The 25,096-nt window shown below is 42.8% G+C and overlaps 1 protein-coding gene across 2 annotated transcripts; it reads left to right on the top strand.

Moving 5' to 3' along the window:
- The first annotated feature begins 1,521 nt into the window (after positions 1–1,521).
- On the top strand, positions 1,522–20,073 carry MRPL1 (mitochondrial ribosomal protein L1). 2 transcript variants are annotated; one of them, XM_035111811.3, is made up of 9 exons: positions 1,522–1,568; positions 4,492–4,597; positions 5,223–5,478; positions 6,334–6,417; positions 7,117–7,188; positions 10,973–11,084; positions 13,413–13,513; positions 15,850–15,931; positions 19,600–20,073. In XM_035111811.3, exons 1-9 carry the CDS (start codon positions 1,532–1,534, stop codon positions 19,761–19,763), a joined length of 1,014 nt encoding a protein of 337 aa, XP_034967702.1. In that variant the 5' UTR covers positions 1,522–1,531; the 3' UTR covers positions 19,764–20,073. The 2 variants fall into 2 exon arrangements, with proteins under 2 accessions (XP_034967702.1, XP_088516734.1); XM_088660608.1 differs by having other exon boundaries at positions 1,522–1,695.
- Positions 20,074–25,096: the final 5,023 nt, after the last annotated feature.

Here is a 25,096-nt window from a genome sequence, read left to right as displayed (position 1 = left end):
TTGACTTCTGCCTGCAGCCTGATTGGCTGCTCCTACAGGCCAATCCGGTAGCAGATTCACTTCTGCCAGCCGCCTGATTGGCTGCTCCAGCAGGCCAATCAGGTTGCGGATTCACTTCCACCTGGAGTTGGATTGGGTAGCTCCCGCTGATTCTGAATCCTATTGTTCTAGGATTCAGCTCAGTACATAACATTCTCCCTTTTTTTTAAGGGAAATTCCCTTATGCTGAATAGGCTTCCTCGTGAGAAAAGGGAAAACTTGGCAGCTATGCCCACCCCTTCACCTCGTCAATTTCCTTTTCCCGGAAAAGTCAAGAACAGGTTTAATTGTGCTGGTAAATGAACACAGGGCTGCACCATCAACTCTGTGGTGCATTATTAGGCCTACTCTTCTTCTTTAGCGATCACTCGTAGCCGAGCATAGCTGCCAAGTTATCCCTTTTTTAAAGGGATTTTCCCTTATGCTGAATAGGCTTCCTCGCGAGAAAAGGGAAAACTTGGCAGCTATGTAGCCGAGTAAGATTGTCTTCCGTAAAGGTAAAGGGACCCCTGACTGTTAGGTCCAGTCGCGAATGACTGGGGTTGCGGCGATTATCTCACTTTACTGGCCGAGGGAGCCGGTGTGCAGCTTCCGGGTCATTAACAACGAGTCCATAAGTGACTATGGAGGCCATTTCTGGATCCACATGTTCTTCCACAGTGGGGACATACGTTTCCGGGCAGGAGTTGTTCACGGTGTGGATTTGCCAAGCGTGCCTTCCTCTTAGCATGATTCTCCCTTTCGTCCTGAGTTTGAGCGTCTTCAAAGTCCATGACACCTTTGGTAAAGGCTGCTCTCCAACTGGAGCGCTTGCAGGCCAGTGTATCCCAGTTTGTTGGTGTTTATACTACTTTTTTAAAAAATAGATGTGCCTTGAATGAGTCTTTAAACCTCTGTTATTGACCACCAGCATTACGCTTTCCATTTTTAATTTTGGAATAGAGTAGTTGCATTGGAAGACGGTCATCAGGCATCCGCACAACATGACCAGTCCAACGAAGTTGACGTTGAAGAATCATTGCTTCAACACTGGTGATCTTTGCTTCCTTCCAGTACACTGACATCAGTTCGCCTGTCTTCCCAAATGATGCAGATAAATGAACACAGGGCCTCACCATCAACTGTGCATTATTATTATTATTATTATTATTATTATTATTATTATTATTATTATTATTATTATTATTATTATTATTATTACTACTACTACTACTACTATTATTATTATTGCTCTGTGCCCTGGTCATTTTGGTCATTGCTTTGAACTAAGCGCCTTTATATCTCTCTGTCTTTTGTAATGGGTGCCTTTACATGTTTGTAAGCCACCTTGAATCTCCACTTGAGGAGAAAGGTGGGGATATAAACGATTTGAATAAGAAGAGGAACTTTAATCCCTTCTCCTCAGGAGCGGAACCTTCCCTGTCCGGCTCCGTGGGGCAGCCGGGGACGGTTTGCTGTTGCACCTTTCGGCTTCCTCCCTCCGCCCGGCAAGATGGCGGCGCCCGTGATGAGATGCTGCTGGAGGACAGGTGAGAGCTGAGAAGTGGGGCGGCTGCTTTCTGTCCCCCGCACCTACCCCTCCTCGAAATATTTTAGGGCTGAGGGTCCTTTTTCCGAGAACCGGCTCCCGTTGAGCTCGGTGCATGCCGGTTTTAGGTGAGAGGCGTCCCCGCTTCCCCGGTCCTGGAAAACGTGCTTTGTTTTGGGGGTTTTTTTGTGCTCGGTCTCGCTTTTGCGAGGTTTTAAGGCAGAAGGCGCCGTAGTTAGCAGGGTCCTCTGCTCCTCCACTTGTAAGCAAACGCCAGAGAACTCAAATGGGACTTCTTATATAGGATTACACTGCAAGCGCTGCCAGAAGAGAAGGCAGAGAGAAGCAATTATTTCCAGCAATAAGGGCTTGGATTGCATTTACAGTATTTACAAATAAACTGTAAACAGATGAGAGCATTGGCAGGAGTATTGTAACAGCCTGCAGTTTTATCAGAGTATATATTTAAAGCAGATGAGTAAATGAGCAAATTAAGTTAATTTGGATATACAGAAAATATTAAAAATAATTTAAGGAACTGCAGAAAGAGTGGGAAGGAAGTCAAGTTTTGAAATATTAAAATGATTGTAACATTATTGAAATGTATAAAATTAAAAATCATTAAAAATTAAATACATTTATTTTACTTGATCAGATTTATTCACTGCTTGATTGACAAACAAACAAACAAACCTTGAAGCTGTTTATGATAAGAGAAAACTGTGAAAGGAAAGAAAGGTTTGCCACCCTGCTTTAAAGCATGCAAAAGTTTTTGAAAGGCTTGTAGGGAAAGATGTGTGTAAGGATCAGTATAGTAATGGAATTTTCATTTCATTTATTAAATTTGCATACTGCCGCTCAACCGGAGATCACAAGGTGGTTCACAACATAAAAATACATAATGTGATGCTCTTTGATTTGCTGAGATTTTTCTTCTTCCAGAGCCAGGTTTTGGTTTCTCTTCCCTAAATTAATAGAATGTACTATTAATGTACTGTAGTTTGTTCTTGAGACCTTATGGTGGCATTATACCAGCGTTTCTCAACCACTGTTCCGCGGCACACTAGTGCCGCGAGACGCTGGCTGGTGTGCCGCGACGTGCCACGACGAAAAGGGCGATTTCCATTGTCACGTGCCTGGCGGCCGCCAATACACAACACTGACCCGCCGGAAAGCAATATTTCTCCTCCTCTTTCCCAAAGCTCAGTGCAAACGAGCCTGGTGGCCGCCAATACGCAACGCTGACCCGCCGGACGGCTTGTGAAGCCTTATTACAGGAGATTGCAACCAACACAGCAATTGGCAAGTGTTTCTTACAGTCATAATTATAGTCAATATAGGGCGGCACAGAGTTAAATTTTTTAACTTTTTTAATGGTGGTGTGCCTCGTGATTTTTTTCACGGAACAAGTGTGCCGTGGCCCAAAAAAGGTTGAGAAACACTGCATTATACCATATGAGTGGTACTGTTGGATTGCTCCACACTGGATTTAGTCACTTACCTAAAAGGACTAAAGTTGGCGAACCAATTTTTATGTGTGGTGGCCCATAACTCCCATTGAACATGGAAGGGTCCCATACAGGAACTCGGGTTGATAACTTTAGGATCAATAAATTTCATTAAAATACAAACATGAGTTAGAATGGTTGCATGAGTTAAATATCACATTTTGCTTGCCATAGTTCTAATAGGTGTACTCAATGCAACCAGTCCTCAGGTAGTTATGTTGAGCTCCCTAGCCTTGAGTTACTTCTTTAACCTGGAAAACATCCCATATCATAGTACATTTTTGCTTACTGATGGACCAATTCATTCTATCTCAGCAGCCAAATTGATTTTGATGACTGGAGTAGAAACAGTTATTCTCTCTAAAGATTCTAACATAACTCCCAATGAAATAATAAATGACTTTATCATTTCTGGCAGCAGACTGAATGCTCCTCTACACAAAACATTCCTTTCAGAAAGAAGACTAGGGAAGAATGTGTTCTAACGTAGCCTCAAACATGACATTTCGTTTTCTATGTGGAGGCATGTTTTAATGGATGAACATTCAGATATGTGAGAGAGTACCCATCTGCAGTCAGAAGTGGAGAAGACAGGAGGAATAAGTGAGAACTGTACCATAAATCTCTCTAGTTAGAAAAATATACCACTGATTTCAACAAATTTTACTTCCAAGTAAGGCTGTGTACATATTACCAGCTTAAAATGCAGTTAAAAAGGTAAAGGGACCCCTGACCATTAGGTCCAGTCGCGGACGACTCTGGGGTTGCGGCGCTCATCTAGCTTTACTGGCCGAGGGAGCCAGTGTACAGCTTCTGGGTCATGTGGCCAGCATGACTAAACTGCTTCTGGCGAACCAGAGCAGTGCACGGAAACGCCGTTTACCTTTCCACCTATTTATCTACTTGCACTTTGACGTGCTTTTGAACTGCTAGGTTGGCAGGAGCTGGGACCGAGCAATGGGAGCTCACCCCGTCGCAGTTAGGTTGTTCTTTTTCTTAATTTACTTCAAAGCTAATCAAAATGCAGCATATAGCAAGAAATGACCGAATAGATGCAGTATGAATATAAATTCTGACTCATGTGTGTGCACTCCTTCCCAAACTAGTGGTGGAGAGAAGTACGTACACAGCCCAAGTGTGCTCAGTCTTGGACCTTACATAGGCCTTTTGGTGTCACATTTAATCTATACTGCTTTTGTTTGGAACTGTTTTACTTGTTATAATTGTGTAATTATATTGTTATAACCTGCAGTGAGACCTTATGGTGCAAGGAAGGTAAGAAATCATATACTGTATCCTTGGAATCACTAAATGCAAAGGCCTATTAATGCCAGTTCTGTCACATAACTTATTTTGCAGCTTTGCTGATTCCTGGCTCTCATTAGCATGGTTTCTTTCCCCCCTGTCTTTAAACAGTTTCAGCTCAATGCCCTAGCCGTATTTTCTCCAGAATTTGTCAGCAATCTGCAGTGCTTCCCAGTTTTGCCAATTTGCTGATTTCCAATAGACACTATGCTTCAAAGTAAGTAAATAACTCTTATTTCTTTTAAACTTACTAATAAAAGACGCTTGAAATCAAAGTATCAATAGCAACATTGAATAGGTTCAGGCAAGCATGTTGCTGGTAGCTGAGTTCAGAAAGAAAACCTGTTTCTGAGGCAGGGCTTGGTTCCCAAGATCTCCCTATACTTCTTATTTATTTTTTTAAAATTGTTTTCATATCTGTTCTTTTAATTGTTGTTTTGTTTGTATTGTAGTTAGGGTCCTTATTACATTGCAGAGCAAGGCAGGATATACATTTTCTTCTCAACAAAATAAGAGAATGATGTGTCACATTTGTGGGTCCCAATCTGCTACCTGAAGATTAGTGCTAGAGTCTTGGCTTCATTTCCGGGTGTAAAAAGAAGAAAGAGGTTTTTTTTTAAAAGTATCCAAGAGGGAGGGAAAGCAGTGAGTTCATAATCTGGTAGGCAGTTCTCTAAAACAAAGCAGCCTCCTGTGGCACCTTGAAATGTTTCCCTCTCTTTTGCCACGGATTGACACAGCTCTCCTGTTTTAGTTCCAACTTCCAGCCATCAGAAACATGTGTTTTTATAGTAAGAGTATTGGGCTGGGCTGTTTTATTTATCATTTCCATTTCCTTAAAGAAAAGAAAAGAAACCCAGAAGGGACGCCAGAAAAAAGACCGCAGAATCAGAGCCCAAGAAAAAAAAAGACCCTTACACATTTCCCTTGCCAAGTGAGCCAAAGGACGATGTTTACTTGACGTGGTGCTATCAAAGGCCAGTTTATGAGGCAGAAGTGGCTTTAGAGATGCTGAAGACATTTCAGCAACTGGACTTCACTTCCCCCAAGCAGCACGTATACATTGATATGACCCTGGACATGGCAATGGAGAAGAAGGTACACTGGAAAAGGCTCATAGTTTGCAAGTATTAATGGGCGCTTTCCTTTATAACTGTAATTATTTCTGGGACTTTGAAAGTTAGTTAGTTTTTTTAAAAAACATTCAGCACAATTTTTCGGAGGTTGCTCATTCAGACATGATGCCCGACGAAGGGCTCCCAAAACGTTTAGCTGAAATATCTTCACTTGTATTTTATAACCTTGCACCGTATTGCGAGCTCTGCCCCTCTCTGCCGTGGGCCTTCATTCCACTGGGGAGACCTTTGTCTAAATTTGTGTCAATGCAATTATCAACGCAAAAATGTTATTGGAAGGAGAAACAGGCGAGGTGGAAGCCTCTGGTCATCCAGGATATTTTCTGCAACACACCACAGAATGTTTGGCCTGTGGTGATGATCTTTGAAGAGGGTTATAGGGATATGTTCAGGGGCTGGAGCCAACAAGGGTTTGCTATATGCCTAGTAGGATTTGCTTCTTACTTTGAACAGTATACCCTTCCCCACCTCCACATGCTATTTTACAAACTAATTTTGAATTTACCATCAGTTTTCAGAATTGCCATATTACATGGTGGGGGAGGGCAGCTTTTGTTCAAGAATCTCTATTCCAAAGCTTCCTTTGGCTCATAGAAGCTAGTTGAGCAGTTATTTGGACCTTGACTATTGTGTATTTTATGTATATTTTAAATAGTTTTTAAAAATCTTAATGTGGTTTCTGTGCACGTGAAAAGAAACACAGAGGACATATCTAAATTTTGAACCAACTTGCCTTTGTCAACTAAGTAAATATATTTTGCCGAATTCAATAATGTGAGGCTTTTCAATTTTGCGTGTTTGCTTTGGCACCTTTCAGAAACCTTTGGAACCATTCGTTGGTACAGTTCGTCTGCCTCACCATTTCACAGATGACATCCATAAGGTCGTAGTATTCACAGCGGTGAGTTACAGCATGTTCCTGCAATGCCTCCTTGAGCAAGTGTTTTGAGGCAGTGGCCTTGATGCCACTCTTGCAGAATCTAGCAGATATCTCATCGTTTTGGCTATATCCAGAAGGTTTTCCAAATGTATATTCTCCATGGTGTGTGTTTGGTACAGTGTGTTCTAGATTATGATCTTCCTGAGAACACTTGAGCCAGAGCTTGATTTTGGAATGGGTGAAGTGATATCAGGGAATGTTCAGAGTACTTCACATCCATAACCCCTTACAACAGCCCTATAAAGTGGGGCTGGGCAGAAGGAAAACCGCAGTCCGCTGGTGGACCTGTCAAATATCCAGCGGCTCAACCTGGTTCTGTTGGGTGCTGTGATTCCTGCAAAATATACTCGATTAACGTAGCCTTTGTCTTGTCATCCGAGGCACTTTTTAAAGCATTAATGCATGCTCAAGATTTCTAACTGGTTAGCTGATACCTCAAGAGATCATGGCTGTGCCCATTGTGTCCATTCAGCTTCTGGTGCACTCATTGGGGCCACCCAGTCAAAACACACCTATCACTTAGCCAGAGGAGAGGGGGGGTCTGCACTTCCTACCTAGCAGCACGTTCATCTGCCTAGAAAGCCTTGAAGAAACACCAGCTGTATGGGAAAATATCTAGTGCTCCTATTGTCTTCATTCTGAACTTTCGTTTCCTTACAGGATGCAGACCAAGCTGCTCTAGCAAGGGAAAATGGAGCTACATTTGCAGGAGGGACTGAATTAATCAAGCCGGTAATTAATCTTAGAATTTTGAAGTGTCAGGCATAGCTCTAGTGGCTTTAGCCCAAACGTAGCAGAGTTTTCCTGCACAGCGCAGAAGCTAGTTGAGGTGGAAATGACTAGTCGGCTAGACGCAGAATAACTATTTACAGGATTTATTAAAAGAAAATAAAACCAGCAGAGTTTCTGCATACAAAGCAAAGCAAAATAAATCCTTACTCTCTCTCTTTCTCTCCGACCATACACAGCACTCCTACTCCTAACACCCAGCAAGAAACAACTGTGCTAGCTATTCCTAGATAACAGAGTTCAGTGCTGGTCATTAACCAATCAGAGAGTAGTTTCCAGGCCAGGCAGACCTTGGCTTTCTGCCAAGAGTAAATTGACACTGCCTTGAGCTAATTGTGTGAAGCAAGAATTTGTAAGTTTCCCATGAGAACCAATTATCAGAAACCGAACAATTAACAGATGACATTAATTAAGTACTGTGAGAAGACCTAAAGAAAAGTAGAAAGCATCTATGTAATCTGAAATCAGTTCTTTTAATCTTTCTCACTTTCGATCATTTGTATCTTGCTTGCGGGAGAATACTAGCATTGGGGAAACCCATTCAGATGGGCAGGGTACAAATAAATTATTATTATTATTATCATAAACAGCCTGGTTGCAGCCCTTCAAAAGAGTCCACTGCCAGAACCAACTGAGAAACATGTATACTTGTTACTTCCTGCTCCTTTTTTGGGATCACATTTCCCCCCCAGTATAGCTACCCTTGTCATTGTTTGTGGTGCCACTCAAGGCTGCTGAAATTTTGGAGATACTTGGAAGGCCAACAGGATCCCACAACTTCAGAAGGTTAGAATCTAAAGTATATTTTCAGGTTCCTTATAGGGGAAGGGATATATTGGCATCAAGGGTCTCCTGAAGTTGTTGCAGAACAGAATTTTAAAGACTGCTATAAATTCCCTTTAAAAAGTACCTCTTCTGGGTTTTGTGCGTATGTTTCTTTTAAGGGATTCTGCCAACTGAAATGAAGAGATATTTGTAATTTTCTAATTTTTGGCTCAAATTGATGCATGTGTGTCAGGAAGGGTTACCCAAGATTTGCCCAGACACCGAGGTCCATCTCCAAGGGCCTTTTGGTGGTTCCCACATTCTGAGGAGTGAAGTTAAAGGGAACCAGGCAGAGGACATGTTGGGATTTTGCCTACATGCTTTCTGATCAGCTTCTCACAAAAGCAATTAGTGAGTTGGCCGAAGGCCAGGAAGACTGAGCAGAGAAGTTTTCTGCCTAGAGATATGGGAGCCTTGGATACAACTGTTATTGGACTCATTACTTCTCCGTGGTTGGTTGGTGGTTGGCTGTGTGTGTAGGAGAGTCTTGGAGTTAGTTGGAGTTTGTTCAGAGAGAGAGAGAGTTAAGATCGTGTCTGTATCTTGTATATAGTAACTTGTGAGTCTTCTGTGCATAATAAATATCTAAGTAAACAAGTTACTAGTAGCAGCATTTTGTTCCTGGTCATCCTGCCAGCTTGCAACTGAATGTTTCCAGAAAGTCTGCCTATTCTCTGCAATATTCAACAGGACATACTCAGCTTTGGCACCCCCACCCTGTGGAACACCCTCCTAGCAGATGTCAAGGAGATAAATAACTATACAACTTTTAGAAGATACATTTTAGAAGCCCTGTATTAGGAAGTTGTTAATGCTTGATGTTTGTTTACCATGTTTATATATGTTCTGGAAGCCACCCAGAGTGGCCGGGGAAACCCCAGGCTAATGGGCAAAGTAATAATAATAATAATAATAATAATAATAATAATAATAATAATAATGTGTTCTCAGCTGAATAGTTGCGTCTCTCTGTTTCAGAGTTTAGATTAGAACAAATGATTCAGCTTTTTGATTTCTTGGTTGGGTGTTTTTCCAGAATGAGGATGCCTCCTGCAAACCAAAAAACAGAATTTAAAATATTTACTTCTACAGCTTTAGCCTCCTTGGCTCATCCCAGAGCAGAACCTTGACATGCTACGTTATTGTTATGTCTTGAAAACTATTTAGCCAATTATGCTGAAATTTGCACATGGGAAAACTTGCTGTCTTTGGATTTTGGCAAATGCTGTCCCTGGTTGTAGTGGGAATGTACTGTAATATTCCCTACAAGCTACACATTGTGAGACAGAGAAAATAGAGGCCGTTCCACTTCACCTCCTCCCCCCCCCCCGTCCTAGAACTGAGAGTGCACAAAGTAAATATTTGCCTCAGCTGCAGTATGATCATGAACATCGTGGTCATTTATGCAGAAGCAAAGAAAAAGCAGCCCTCCTGCTTTCAAATGAAAATAAATGCCCTTCTTTTTGCACTAGCATTGTTTGAGTATTATTGGGGCTTATATGTTAGATTGCCATCTTGACAAATCATTAAATATTTGTCTCCAACATGGGTTTGTTGCTTATCTGATTGAGTAGACCAAGCCCTTATTACTTTATGTATAAGAAATACATTCTTGCTGCCGTTTGTAGCCGTTGAAAAAGTTATCGTCGCCTTCTGATTGTTATGACTTCTGGCCTTGATGCTAAGCTTTGAACTTTAAGCAATATATTTGCATCATTGCTTTTCATGGGAGGGGTAAGTGAATCCCTACTGGGAGACTGTCTCATGAAGGGCATAGGATATAGGAGCAGCAAAAAACAAGGAAGGGAAAGGTAGGTCCATCTCAGAAACAGCATGGGAAAGGGTTTTTGTGCATGACCTGGTGCTATCATTAAGGTAAAGGTAAAGGGACCCCTGACCATTAGGTCCAGTCGTGACCGACTCTGGGGTTGCGCGCTCATCTCGCATTATTGGCTGAGGGAGCCGGCGTATAGCTTCCAGGTCATGTGGCAAGCATGACTAAGCCGCTTCTGGCAAACCAGAGCAGTGCACGGAAACGCTGTTTACCTTCCCGCTGTAGCGGTCCCTATTTATCTACTTGCATTTTGACTTGCTTTCGAACTGCTAGGTTGGCAGGAGCTGGGACCAAGCAACGGGAGCTCACCCCGTCACAGGGATTCGAACCGCCGACCTTCTGATCAGCAAGCCCTAGGCTCAGTAGTTTAACCACAGCGCCACCTGGGTCCCGGTGCTATCATTATCCTCTTTTAAATAGGATGCAGGTACCAGCCTTGCTTCAGCATTAGGGCAAACATAGCTACCACATTTTTGAAAAGCTCGTGGCCCATCCCATGGTGTTAGACTACAGCTCCCATCTTCCCTGGGCTGGCCGGGGCTGGTGGAAGTTGAAGTCCCCTGAAGGAAGACAGGTTCATCTCTTCTCTTCTCTCTCTCTCTCTCTCTCTCTCTCCCCCCGCTCTTCTTAGGCCTAGCAAGGAAGTAAGGAGGCAAATTGAGTGTTCGTTTTTTGATTATTGACTTTTACTAGCCAGTGTGGTGTAGTGGTTAAGAGCGGTAGACTCGTAATCTGGGGAACCGGGTTCGTGTCTCCGCTCCTCCACATGCAGCTGCTGGGTGACCTTGGGCTAGTCACACTTCTCTGAAGTCTCTCAGCCCCACTCACCTCACAGAGTGTTTGTTGCGGGTGAGGAAGGGAAAGGAGAATGTTAGCCGCTTTGAGACTCCTTCGGGTAGTGATAAAGTGGGAAATCAAATCCAAACTCCTCCTCCTCCTCTTCTTCTTCTTCTTCTTCTTCTTCTTCTTCTTCTTCTTCTTCTTCTTCTTCTTCTTCTTCTTCTTCTTCTTCTTCTTCTTCTTCTTCTTCTGCACAAATCATAATAATCTTTTCTTCTTCCCCACCAGATTTTGGATGGTGAAATCAAGGCAGATTTTTATGTTGGCGTGCCGACAATGTCATCCAAGATTACTCCTCTGAGGGGGATGCTGAAGCAAAGGTTCCCAAGGACCAGAAATGGTGAGGGTCAACATTTTAGTGAGCATGCTATGTCTCCTTAAGAATGTAAGGCTACAACACTATAGACGCTTGCATGAGTGTAACCTTCCTTGATCGCTTCCTTTCCAGTAATTATGTTTGGGGGTTTTCTGTAGGAAGCATTTCCAACATTCAACACACCCCATAAAGCAGCTGTGAAATCAGCTGCAGACACACCCGATGAAGTTTCATGAGCCACATCAATAGGCCAATTTATTAGACTGTCAGCATGCTTTTTATTACGTTCTTATCATGTTTTTATCATTGGTGTTCTGTAATGTGTTTTTAAGGTTGTACACAGCCTTGGGATGTATTTTGATAAAGGGCATTGTACAAATTGTAACAGCAACAACAACCAGATAGGCAGTTGTTGCACAGGAGCCAGGCCAGGGACAGGGAATCAGTGGCCCTCCAGAACTGCAACTCCCACCACCCCTAACCATGGGTGTTGTAAAATTAAAAAAATCCTTCAGTAGCACCTTAAAGACCAACTAAGTTTATATTTTGGTATGAGCTTTCGTGTGCATGCACACTTCTTCAGATACGCACGAACACGAAATGCATTCAGATACGCACGAACACGAAATACGCATGCACACGAAATCTCATACCAAAATATAAACTTAGTTGATCTTTAAGGTGCTACTGAAGGAATTTTTTTATTTTGCTTCGACTCAGACCAACACGGCTACCTACCTGTAACTAGAACCATGGGTGTTGTAGTTCAGCAAGATCTGGAAGGCCAAACGTCTCGGCCTCCATTTAAGCCTTTGAGGAGTCACAGGACTCTTCCTGCAAAAGGCTTAACACAGGGGACGTGGCGGGAACAGGGGGAATTTACACTGCACTTGTGTAGAAGTTGCTCTGTGACAGGGTGGATTTGATTTAAATCACAATTTAAATCACGATTTAAATCACGATTTAAATCACGATTTAAATAACTAGTCAGTAAGGCTTGATTTAAATCATAGTTTTCTACATAAAGACTAATTCTTGCTGGTATAACTTTAATATGCAAGTAGATGAAGATTTTTAGAATAACAACTTTTCATATTAGTTTTTTATCCCCAGTTTAATAGGTTAATCATTCATATTTGGACAACTTTACTGTTGTACTTAGGAAGGAGAAAAATAATCATTACCTTAATAATAACGATTTAAATAGATTTATTCAACTGAAACAATAACATTACAGCATATGTTATTTGCTTAAACAAACATCCATGTTTGTTAACTAACTTGGCTAAACAAAAACAAAATATATATATTTTAAGAAATTTAGACTGTCAGCCCAGCCTACACATGAAAAACCTAAATACTATCCACTCCAAACAATCAGAAAAATATTGTTTCTATTCTATTCACTGAACTTCTTGAAATTTAGCACTGAAGGGGTTGTTTCTGTATTCATAGGTTTGTTGAACAATAGGATTAAGGTCTTTTTCTCAACTCTGTTCATGTTATAACATTTTTGCTGTAAAGAAGAGGCATGTGATCTCTGTTGAGTCAAATTCAGTTTTGAGAACTGCAAAAGTAAACCAAGCATCTGTGATAATATCTTGTAGGCAGAGAAACTGCCCAATAATCTTACAAAAACCTCTGGAAGAGCATGACATTGTGAATGGATTAATGGAATTTATTTATCCCAAAAATTAAACATATACAACATTATTCTACATAATTAAAAAACTAATCTTTATTTCATGATGGAATAACCTTTGGATGGTAATATATTTTCCTCAAAAAGCATTTTATTTTTTAAAAATCCAATTTAAATAAAAAAAATCAATTTAAATAAAAAAAAATCCGTTTTTTTATTTTTTTAAAAAAATCATTGATTTTTATCCACCCTGCTCTGTGATTTAGTTGAATGCAACCCTAATCCTTAATGGTGATTAGCTGCTGTAGCGTAAGGGTGCTGAGAGAATCCTGCAAAGCAAGGAGTGGTTGTAAAAGGAACCAAGGGTGCAGGATACCTCCCTTCCTCAGTGGAGCCCTTGTCCTCTAGGGATCAGGCGAGAAGAAGTGGAGGTCAGCTGCTGGGCTGCATTGCAAGATTTTGCAGATTGTAAACATCTAGATTGGGAACCTGCTCAGCCCCCAAATGTTAGCCATAGCAAGGCTTTGCTGTGCAGACAGGATTCCTCGCATTCTTTCAGCACCAGGGAATGGTACTCTGCACACAGGTCCCCGCTGTGGCGTGTGACGAGCTTCTCGGCCTCACCAAAGAACGCCTGTTGACACACAGCTTGTTTGTCCTGCAGCATTGGTCTTGACACTTCCCTCCACCTCTCCCCCCATTTGAACCAGGTTCTCTCAGTTACGACATTATCCAGATGCTTGAGTTCTTTAAAGTGTGCCACGAATATGAAGTAGAGAACGGTAACCTCATCCACACTCCCATCGGAATGGTAAGTTTCACAAGGGATTTTGGCAACCTGTCCGGCCCGAATTTGAGCCGTTGTTAATCATTTACCGAAAGTACGCACAGGTACTCAGCTTTCGTTCTTCGTTTGCTCTGTTGCATTTCAGGAACACATCGAAATGGGTCATCCCACAGGACAGTCAGTTAGGAGGGGGAAGTCTGCAAATCATTACCCTCTGCTAACATAAGAGGTCTCCTTTCTGAATACACCAGAAAGCAAGGTTTACATCACGTTGGCAAGGAGCAGCCCCTTAATAATATACATTAATAGCCTGCTCTGTCCTAAAAGCCCAGGGTGGGCAGCAAACTGTATACTGAATAGGTCAGTATTTCTCAGATTATGGGATAGTCCCCTGGGCATCGGGGGGATGGCAACCTTTGCAGTTATCTGAGTGGATTTGCCTCTGTACAACACACTGTACAAAATGGCATTGAAATGCAATGTCGAGGTGACATTCAGCAACTGCCTAGTTGTAATACCTGGCAGAAAACCATGTGTCTAAAAATTGGATTGTCACGTAGTTAAAGAAATCTTAGTGACTTTAATCGTATGCGTTTTAATTTAATAAAGTACACAATTCTGGAGCAAGACACATACTTAATTTGACAGTGTACTGGTGCTTCGTGGCACATCAGCTTAGAAGAGGCACTTCCACTCACATGAAGTCAGAGTCAGCCGCTTGCGTTTCTAAAATACCTTCTGTATATTAAAAACTGTTTTGTGTCCAGATCTGCTTGGCTACCTGCGGATCTGGTGAATGCCAGAAATATAGTTGGAATGTCTTCAGAGTTTCCAAGACGAGATTGTCAGTGTGGTCACATACGTGAGCCTGAAGCGAGGGGGGGGGGGGAGAGAGAGAGAGAGAGAGAGAGAGCTGTTCTCCCTATTTGCTGCTTCTCAGTGGCCTAGGGCCCAGGGGAACTCTCCTATGTGTCTACCAGAAAGCATATTTTTTGTAGAAATATTTATTTAGTGTCTGGGCTAGGATGAAGCACCTCCCATTTAATCCCTAAAGGCACTCTGCTGTCAGAGGCTTTGAATAACCGTTGCTGGGAATCCCCAGTGGAAAGAGGGGTGTTGCACTCAAGCCCTGCTTTTGGGTTTCCCATAGGCATCGAATTGGCCACTGTGTGAATGGGATGCTGGACTAGGTAGGCCTTTGGCCAGATCCAGCCGAGCTCTTCTTAACGTTCTTGGTCTCCCCTCACTCTTCCTCTGCATCAGGGTTTCCAGCTGTTTTTTGGACTACAGTTCCCATCATCCCTAACCACTGGTCCTGCTGGCTAGGGAGGATGGGAGTTGTAGTCCAAAAAAACCCACAACTAGCTGTGGAGCCCCAAATTTGGGAAGCCCCGCTCTACGTTGAGGAAGTCTTCTGTACTAAATTAGCCTTACAACCTGTGGCCTTTTCAAGTGTCTTTGGGTGGAGAGAGGTATTGCTTGCATTTGCTAAGTGTGTGGTGGGTTTTGGTGTTTTCCATGTTGCAAACCGCCCTGCAAAGACTCCCAGGGCCAATTCAGACTTCCAGCCTCACCCTCTTCCTGAACAATACTGCCCCACTATTTGTGTAGGATAGGTGTGGCCCTCCAGAAGTTGCGGAACTACAACTCTAGTCATCCCTGGCCATTGGCTACATTCTTGCTGGGGCTGATGGGAGATGTAGTTCATCAAAACCTGGAGAGCCGGTGGTTTCGCCACAGCTGATGCTCGAAGTCAGTCCTCAGCCCTTTGTTGATGAGATGCTATGGAATGTTCACAAACAGCTTTGCTCGCAGATGAGAATTTTACAATCCCTGGCTGATCTTTGCGCAGTATGTAATTTTCTCTCAATCCATATTTTAACTAAGACTGATAGATTGATTTACTTCAGACCACAGCTTCTTTCTGACTAGTTTGCCTTCCTCTCCTTCCCTTTACCCCCAAGGAGATGATGTTTGCCCTGGGCTCCCAGGCTGCTTGTTGCATATTAAACCTTACAGATTTGATTTTATCTGAGGATTTACATATTGAGAGTCAATCCCATAGCAGGCAGCCCAAGCAGGGATTCTTGCAGTGGGTATATACACCTATATATTTACAGTGGTTGAGTTGGAGTACAAATATATATTTTTTTCACAGCAGAATATCTTTAAGCTAATGACGCTAATGGCATTTATGGCACTTTGCATCTTTAATAGAGAGGAAAATGGTTTTTTCCTTTTTATTAAAAAACAAAAGCCCAGAACTCTGATTAAATATTTACCCCAGCCGCTGCAGTTTTTATTAATCCGGGAGCGTTTAATGTTTTCTGCTTCATTAATTTTGCATTAACTTCTTTCAGCTGGATATGCCTAATGATCAGATAGTTGCCAATCTGGATGCGGTTATTAAAGACGTTTGTAAATACAAACCTTTGAGCTATGGTAAGCTGCTCTTCTCTTTTAGTCCCTTAATTGACACTAAAAGCTAATTATATTACACAGATGAATAAAGGGAGCACCTTTCCACCACCAAGGAGGGGAAATGACTTTATTTTATTTATTTTTATTTAAAAAAACCCCGACACAAACAGGCAAGCCCAGCAATAAGGAACACTTAACAGGCAGCGCTATGTCAAGAGGGATGTACTTAAAGGATATCATTAACAGTAGTAAGCCTGCTTCTTTCCTTTCAGAGGGAAGCTTTTGGAAGCTGTTTTCTCATCCTCTTGGAATGGTGTTTGACGTTTTTCTGGCTCCAGCCTAATCCTGGCAGCTTTTGAAACACCAAGCACCATCTTTTTGCAGATTCCGATGGAATGGCTTTGAAAAGTCCGAGTGCAAATTTTGATATTGGTTTCTTTTAAAAAAAGAAATATTAACTGATAAGTTTAAGGTGGGATATGTCCCTAAATTTGCAAGTGCTGATATATATTCAATCCCTGTATGGGACAGCTGCAATGATCCTCAGAGTCCCTTCCAATTCTCCTACCATTTAAGCAGTTTGGTTTTGCCTTAGGGAAGTCCTTTAAAAAAGAGATGGTGTTGGCAGTTAAGGACATACACTTTAGGCTGGAATCCCCAGTTCCAAACACACCTGCAATATGGGACTTTTGTTTTGTTCACTGTACTGGATGAAACGAGAAACACTATATAAATGCTAATTGGATGGTTGTCATTCAGCCCTTGCACCCTCACCACTGCTGTAAAGGCTAGAGCGGCAACCTCCACTTGGCCGCCTTAGCAAATAACTTCTCATTGGCCTCATGTGAGGAAGCTGGGTGGTCCTGCGACCCAGTAGCATCTCTAAAAATTTCAGCCAGCATAGCCTTTGACCCACCCAGTTCAGAGGGAGCAACCAATCAGGGGGCATTGATCTGTCCAGGAATCCGCTGGAGCCTGGCCTCCCCCTCCCCCTTGCATGCAAAGGAAAGAGATTTAAAGCTTCGGTTTGTGTTTTAGAAGAAACCACAATTATTATTTTTTTGTTCGTCTGAACTTGGCAAACGGTGGTTTGTTCAAACCGTAGTGCATCAAGGGAGGATGGTTTGGTATCCTGGCCTTTTAAGAAACTGTGGTTTGAACAAACCATTATTTTTGCTGATTTCAGACACAACAACAAACAGTTTATTCTAAAATACGAACAATCATGTCTCCTCCTGCCGTGCACGGAGAGGAGAAGGAGGGTGCAAGCTCCAGGCTCGTGCACGTAACTAAACCCACAGTTGGGTGTTACATTTATACGGGGCCTCCATTGTCCTGGAGATTTCTGCCTGCTGTTCTTTTGCCCTTCTCCAGCTAATACAGGATAGGCACCAAGAATGACGATAACCCGGACAGGGACCGGCAGCCATTCTGTTTTCTACTTGTGTCAAGCCTTACACCTCCTTGAGTAGAAATCACATAATAAACATTAACACGTACTCAGAGCACTCCATGCACATCATTTCAGCGATATTTGCAATGGTTGGATCAATCCATCAACCTCTGATGGATGATTTAGAAGGATTGGGTCCGGCATCACTTTCGCTGCATGTGTGTGCCAGTATCCATACTCAGCAGAGTTGCATCTCAACACAGTTCCTTCCTTGGAAGCATCTTCTGGGTTGAAGGTACACATAGTGGCCAATAAATACTCATGGACGCCATAAAGATTCAGTCAAGTGTAGAGGTTTACTTGACAGGCATTAAAGCATATTGGTAGCAAATATACAGTCATACCTCGGTTTAAGTATGCTTCGGTTTGAGTACTTTCACTTTAAGTACTCCGCGGACCCGGAAGTGTTTAGTTCTGGGTTCCGCCGCATGTGCAGAAGCGATCTGCGCGGTTCGCGCATGCGCAGAAATGCTTTATCGGTGCTTCACGCACGCACGCTATCGCCACTCAGTTTAAGTACTTTTCGGGGAGCAAATGGCACCCCGGAACCAATTAAGTACTTAAACCGAGGTACCACTGTATACAGACATTCACCTCTGCCGTTGTCAGAGTCTTAACAAAAGTCCAAGACACACTCTCTCTGCTTCTCTCACTGCAAGCAAGAGACTCGCAACAAGTTACACAGAACCGTTGTTATCCGTACTTCCTGTCACGCTGCGCATTAGGGCGTGTTGATTTTTTCCATCTTTAAAAATCCTGATTTGAGGGGTGTTAAAAAGTTGTGGTATGATGAGGTAATTTGAAATCTATTTTGGTTCCTTGTAAATCTTGAGGTCTTGCTTGGTAAATCTCTATGTGAAAAGTTCCTCCTTTTTTACATTTTTAAAATTTTTCTGTCATTTCTAAACATCTAGGTTATTCCCCAATTTTGATGAAAACCGATGTTGCTAAGTGGCTAAAATTGATGACAAGATAGAGTGGTACCTTGCAAGATGAAATTAATTTGTTCTGCAAGTCGCTTTGTATAGCAAAAAACTCATCTTGCAAAGCATGGTTTAAAATTTTCCCGGTTTACCCGGTCTACCCATTTAGTTAATGCATTCCTATTTGTCTTGCGAAGCGTGGTCATAGGAAACTTTGTCTTGCGAGTCGCCTCGCGCAACGCAAAACACTTTCATCTTGTGAGTTTTTCGTTGCATGAGGCATTCATCTTGTGGGGTACCACTGTATTGTAGTTCTCTCATATATGTATTGTAGTTATCTGTACTATTAATATTATATTAATATTAATATTAATATTAATATTATACAACAGTATGTGATATCTTTTTTGCTTTCTACCACCAGTCCACCCACTGAGGTCGTTGGGGTTTCAAAGCCCAAATGCTCTGACAAGTAGATTTATCGTCTATCCGAGATAGACAGAATGGGGTGGCATGAGGACATCTAACCAGCCCTAGCAATTGTCTTCTGTGTTGCATTGCTTGTCACCATCTGGTTCTCATGTTCGCCTTGCCTCACAGGTTAAGTACCCCTGTTGCAGATGGATAATTTGAGCAAGTTACTCTCCTCCTCAGACTACAGAACACTGCGCCCCAACACAAATGTGTTTTTAAACCATTTTCAGTGCAACATAGAAATAGTGTCTCCTGTTGCTGCTTCCCCTTTTCTCTTGAGCTAAGCTTTGAAATTGTGGGGCTTTCCAGCTCACACTCTTAAACTGCTCCACAACACCAGCTCAACAATAAAATTAAAAGCCAAGGTTTGCCACTAGATACTGCAAATAACCGTGTTTACAGAAGTAATGCAGATTGTCACATTCACAATCCCAGCATGGAAGCAGGGTCTTCTCCTGTCGCCAGATGTGGAGGTGAAAGAGCTCAATCTATCAGATATCAATTTGGTGACAGCAGCAAACTTTTATTTTTACACATTTCATTACAGCATTTAGGTCAAAGCTAAGTTTCTCAGCCAAAGCTGAGAACAGATACATGACGTCCATTTTCCATAGGCAAGTTTAGTAAATTCTTAAATTTCTCACACTGAAATTTAAGAGCCTTAAAAGTGCTTTTTACTTTTGGCTAGACCTGACCGTGTACTATTTTCTACAACACTTTTAATAACTTTAGGGCAGTGTGATCAATGTTCTAGATCTCGCAGCGCATGCTGCTTGGCTGTCGGCAAGAGCACCAAAGTGATAAGCTGGATTTTTCCTCCCCCTTTTCTTTCTTTCTAGGCCCGTTTGTGACACACTTGAGCATTTGCAGTTCAACAAGCGAAAGCTTGGATTTAAATGTCGAGCGCTTTCTCCCCAAAAGAACTGTGAAAGAAAAAGTGGAAGAGAAGGTGAAAGACGATGACAGTGATGATGAAGAAGAAGAAATGCAAAAGTCCAGCTAACTTGAGTGTTGCGCACAGGTCTTTAACCTTCTCTCTGTACAAAACCCTTTTACAGAAGCAAATCTGTGACAGCGTCCTAATCTGTGTACAGGGGCCTTGCAGCAGTGCAAGACCTTCCAACTGCTCTCCCGTCAGGGCATAAGGAATTGGCAATAAGGTGTATTTTAAAAGTTTTTGTTGAGAGTCCAACCTGATATTTGGAGAGCTAATTGTTTTATGAAAATGACTTGCATAGCTGCACCTCTCTCAGTTCATATGAGTAGCTGTTCTGCCCGATTGCCTTTGACTATAAATGAACAGTCATTGTTCAGTTTGTGTGTGTGTGTCTTCGTCTTTGAAGGAGATTTACAGAAGCTGTTCTGGTTTCTGATTTGATCCCTGAATGTCCTGCTCTTCCTTAGGATGTCCCTAATTTCATTGGAGAAATGTTGGAGGGTATGGAGTTATGTGACCCCCCCCCCAAGCCAAGGAATGCAAAATCTCTCCTCACCCTTGTTGTGTAATCAACATAAGAATTGATTGCATCATTCCAAAAAACACGTTTTTTAAAAAACAAAACAAAAAAGCACTAGATTCTTCTGTAGTGGCCTCATCGGTTGGTCTGTCTTTAACAAAAAATGTATAATTGTAATATATAACTGTAAACCAAAAACTAATTATTTAACCAAACCAAACCCAAAACAAAGTGCTTTTTGGGGGGAGCTGCTGACCAAAGTTTTTGAGGTTTTTTTGGGGGTGCAAAAGTTGCTTTGCTTTTTTTGGGGGGGTGCCCCAAAGCTGCTGCGCTTTTTTGGGGGGGAGGGGAAGAGAACAGAAATAAATGACGAATAATACCTTCGCTGGAACTAACACGCAGCACCGACATAGTCTGCCAAAGCGCCAAAAATCCCAGCACAGAACGGGTTAAAAAATGAACGCTGTTACACCCAATCATCGTCTGCCAAAGTGCCAGAAAAAACAGCACAGAAAGGGTTAAAAAACCAATCTCTGGCTACTAGCAACAACAACAACAACAAAGGATCCAGGTTCTAACAGCGGAGACAAACTAGTGTGAGGAGGAGCGGAAGTACAAATGGGGGGGGGGGACAACAACAACAGCGCAAATAGGCCGATGGGGGGCGTGCCAGCAGTGAGGGCTCTGCATGTCACGTCTGACACGCGTGTCATAGGTTCGCCATCACTGTCCCAGGACAATGCGAGCTGCTAAGATCCAGCATGATCTTGAAGGCACTTGGAGACCTGAATTCAGATCCCACCCCAGGTCCACAAATTGGGTGTCATTGGACAAACCAGTTTCTCAATCTTGGTTACTCTACTTTGACATGTCAGGTTCTCTTAAATCCTTACAAGAACTGGTTCCAGAGGTAAAAAAAAAAAACCTTGTGCTGTCATGAAGCAGAGGAGCATATGAAGATCTGTGCTGGATCAGACCAAAGGCTTATCTGGTTTGGCTTCCTGTCCTCACAGTGGCCAACCTGATGTCTATGAAAGCCCACAAGCAGGACATGAGTCCCATAGTTGGTTCAAATGCTTGGTACTTGGGTTGGTTAGCAATAAGAGCACAATTTTAAAACCAACGATAAAGATGTAATATTAAAGTAGAAGGGCAGATAAAAACAAAAGTCACTCAAGAACTGGAACAATACAGAATGAAGCATGAATTTGTAGCCATGGGCATAGCCAGGTTGGGGGTGAGCAGGGGGATAGCTGCCCTCCCCCAAATCAAGTAAATAAAAATAATTAATTAACTGACTGGGTCAGATATAGCTCGGTTCTGCCCCACCCCCTAAGATGACTCCTACCCCAGTAAGATAAATCCTGGCTATGTCTGTGCTTGTAGCCAGTTTAAAAACACCTTGACTAGTCAAAGACCTGTCTTAAAAAAATGTTGGAAGTCTCTAGGGAGGGCATGTCCAAAGTCCGTTTTGGGGGGCTCAACAACTTTTGGGAAGCTCAACAACTTCAATAAAAAAAAAAACTCAACAAGTTTGGGGTAAAATCATAAAAAGGTCAACAACTTCAATCCCCCCCCAAAAGTCATGGCCCTTCACTTCATCAAATCTGGCCCTCTTTGAAAAAAGTTTGGACACGCCTCTTTCTCTCTTTGGCGATCACTCGTAGCTGAGTAAGATTGTCTTCCATAGGGCAAGAGGACAATAAGTGCTGAGAATCTCTAGGATATAGCGCCCCGCCCCGTGCACAATTAGTTGCCTAGACTTTTAGAAGAAGGAAAACTCTTGATTCCCTTTTTATTAGAAGCATGCCATCTTCGAAACAAACAAAATTGCAGCAACCAATCAAAGTAACAGAGATAAGCTACATATTAACTGCTTCCAAAATATTTATATATTTAACAGGATGTATATACAGTTTAATTGACCAAACCCCTATGTAGTTTACATAAAATGAGAGACACTAAAAATATCAATAAAATCTGATGTTAAAAAAAAAGACCTCCCCCCACGCACCCCAAAATTAGTAAAAGCCAGCAGTTACATGTTAAAATGACATGTCTGGGCAGCCTTGCCTAAACAAAGTTTTTAGCACACGCTGAAAACTAGCCAGGTGAGCTTGGCCTGAGATGCTTGCAGTTTCTGCACCCTCGTGAAGAGCTTTCCAGCTTGATCTCACCTACACAGTTCATCTTGTTTCTGGCCTCAGATTGTTTGGCGAACAAACTTCGGCATTTGCTTTTAAACAGCAGCATCAACAATACGTTTCTCCAGAATCAATGGTGATATTTTGGGGGAGCAAAGGCCAATCACCCCTATTTTCTATATCAGTCAATAATCACAACAGGATAAGCTATGACCAGTCTGCTCCATTTCCTGGCTGTGATGGACGAGTAGACAGTGGCACTCAGAACAGCATGGATGAAATGCTTGTGTTTGTTTATTTGCCTTTCCTGCTGGGCTAAATCCGGGGTATAAATTGGAACGATCTTTTTTTTCTTCCAATTTTAAAGGTTAACATGGCATTCTATAAAGAAAGAGTGATTCCTACATTGACAATAGTAATAATAACAATAATAATATGTATAATCCACTCATCTGATTGGCTTGCTCCAGCCACTCTGGGCAGTTTTCAACATAGAGTCATACATCGTGTTACGTTTGGTTCACGTTGCGGCTTTTCAAGTTACGAACGCAATCTGCGCACTTCACGCATGCACAGAAGCACTCTTATCGCGCTTCATGCATGTGGAGTAGTGACACTCTACTTAAATGGATCATGTTCGTAAGTAGAGGTACCACTATATATTAAAAACATAATAAAACATTAAACATTAAAAAACTGCACATGTATTCTAAAGGTTGTATAGTTACTTATCTCCTTGGTTTGGGGGTCACATAAGTCCATACCCTCCAACATTTCTCCAGTGCTGACAAAGGTCCGTATAGTTAAAGCTATGGTTTTCCCAGTAGTGATGTATGGAAGTGAGAGCTGGACCATAAAAAAGGCTGATCGCCGAAGAATGGATGCTTTTGAATTATGGTGCTGGAGGAGATTCTTGAGAGTCCCATGGACTGCAAGAAGATCAAACCTATTCATTCTGAAGGAAATCAGCCCCTGAGTGCTCACTGGAAGGACAGATCCTGAAGCCGAGGCTCCAATACTTTGGCCATCTCATGAGAAGAGAAGACTCCCTGGAAAAGACCCTGATGTTGGGAAAGATTGAGGACACTAGGAGAAGGGGATGACAGAGGATGAGATGGTTGGGCAGTGTTCTCGAAGCTACAAACATGAGTTTGACCAAACTGCGGGAGGCAGTGGAAGACAGGAGTGCCTGGCATGCTCTGGTCCATGGGGCTACGAAGAGTCGGACACAACTAAACGACCAAACAACAACAAACAAAGGAAGAGCAGGACATTCAGGGATCAAATCAGAAACCAGGATGGCTTCTGTAAATCCGGGACTGTCCCTGGAAAATAGGAACCCCTGAAGGGTCTGGTTCTGCAATTGAATGCAATCCATCGAGTAGTCGCTCCTACGGAAGCACCTCCAGTTTGCTAAGCAGTGCAACATTAACTTCGTTGGAAGAATGTTTCCTAACAAGGAGTGCTGCTTGCCAGAAGCAATGGAACTCTGTTGCCCTAGAGATAGGCAGCCAAGTGCCTGGGGAAATCCAGGCCGCTCTGTGACTGTTTAGTGCAGAAAACTGAGCGCCCCAACCTCTTTCAATCAACACAACAGGTTCAAAAAGCTTCTCCCGGGCTAGCAGGGCTGGCTCAAGGCATTTTGCTGCCTGAGGCAACAAACAAGATGGCAGCCTCCGTTCCGTGTGCCGAATCTGACATCAGCTGAATCTTACGTCTGTGCTGGCGGTGAGACAGCTGTGTCCCCTGTAGGCCACTGGGTAGCTTAGGGTGCAGAAGAGAGGCCAGGTGGAATGTGCCACTCTCTTTTCCTAAAGAGGGGGAAAGGACTGCTTCCTCTGCACAAACCACCAGCTGGTCCTTGAGACACCCCTCCACGCCAGCAGCCTTATTGTGCATCCTATTGAAGATGTCCCCTTAGTTAGTGTGAGCAAGTGCAGATAGTGGAAAGCAAGCAAGGGGTGAACCTAGCATGGCCCGATGCTCCTCTCTGCAGGCGTCAGGGGCATTTGCTCACCAAGGGACACGGCAACTGACTGGGCTCCCCTGAGTCCCATTTGGCATTTGGCTCCGGCGGGGGGGGGCGTACACACACTCTGGCAGTGGGCTTTCCTGCCCTGGGCACCAGCAATCCACACTATGCCACTGTCCTCTGCTTCCCACGGCTGCAGGTCCAGCTTCCCAGAGGCGCGCTTTGATGCAACCTTTACGATTGGCAAAGCACCTTCCAGGAAGATGCTCGAGGATCATTAACAGTGGCTCGACCTCATGATCTCTTTCTTAATGATCCCTACCGTGGACTTTGCTTTTTCCCCAAAGCTGCTGGGACAACATAGGATCACACTAGTTGTTAGTCACTTTTTTGTTTGGTCAACTGCTTTCCCCACCAACGAGCAACAAATTTAACCAGTCCAATCTGAGTCCAATGTTATCCCTTTTGACTGCGGTGTACTCGTTCGAGGTGAACCGGAAAAGCATTGCATTGCACGCTGGCGCAATCTGAAGAGCCACAGCTTTCTTGCTAGATCTGGGTGTCCGAATAGAATTTCCTACTGGGGGAAAAAAAATCCCTGTGCAATTGCATTATTGGTTCAGGAATGACTACCTTTATTTTGGTGTGAAACAAACGTATAAAACACTGTTGCCACCAGAGGGTGCTCATTCCCCACACAGCACAAATACTTGCCTCACATGGGTCTTTAAGCAGACAGAATTCACTGCGGCTATGAAAGTGA

Source organism: Zootoca vivipara, chromosome Z1 (assembly GCF_965207765.1).
Source record: "Zootoca vivipara chromosome Z1, rZooViv2.hap1.1, whole genome shotgun sequence".
NCBI lineage: Eukaryota > Metazoa > Chordata > Lepidosauria > Squamata > Lacertidae > Zootoca > Zootoca vivipara.
Note: the sequence above shows the minus strand (reverse complement) of the source record. Positions and strands in the feature narration are given on the sequence as shown.

Coding starts and splice junctions, on each gene's coding strand:
- MRPL1 (XM_035111811.3), top strand. CDS start 1,532: ATGGCGGCGCCCGTGATGAGATGCTGCTGGAGGACAG. Junction 7,189..10,972: donor GGACTGAATTAATCAAGCCG/GTAATTAATCTT, acceptor CTTCCCCACCAG/ATTTTGGATGGTGAAATCAA. Junction 15,932..19,599: donor ATACAAACCTTTGAGCTATG/GTAAGCTGCTCT, acceptor CTTTCTTTCTAG/GCCCGTTTGTGACACACTTG.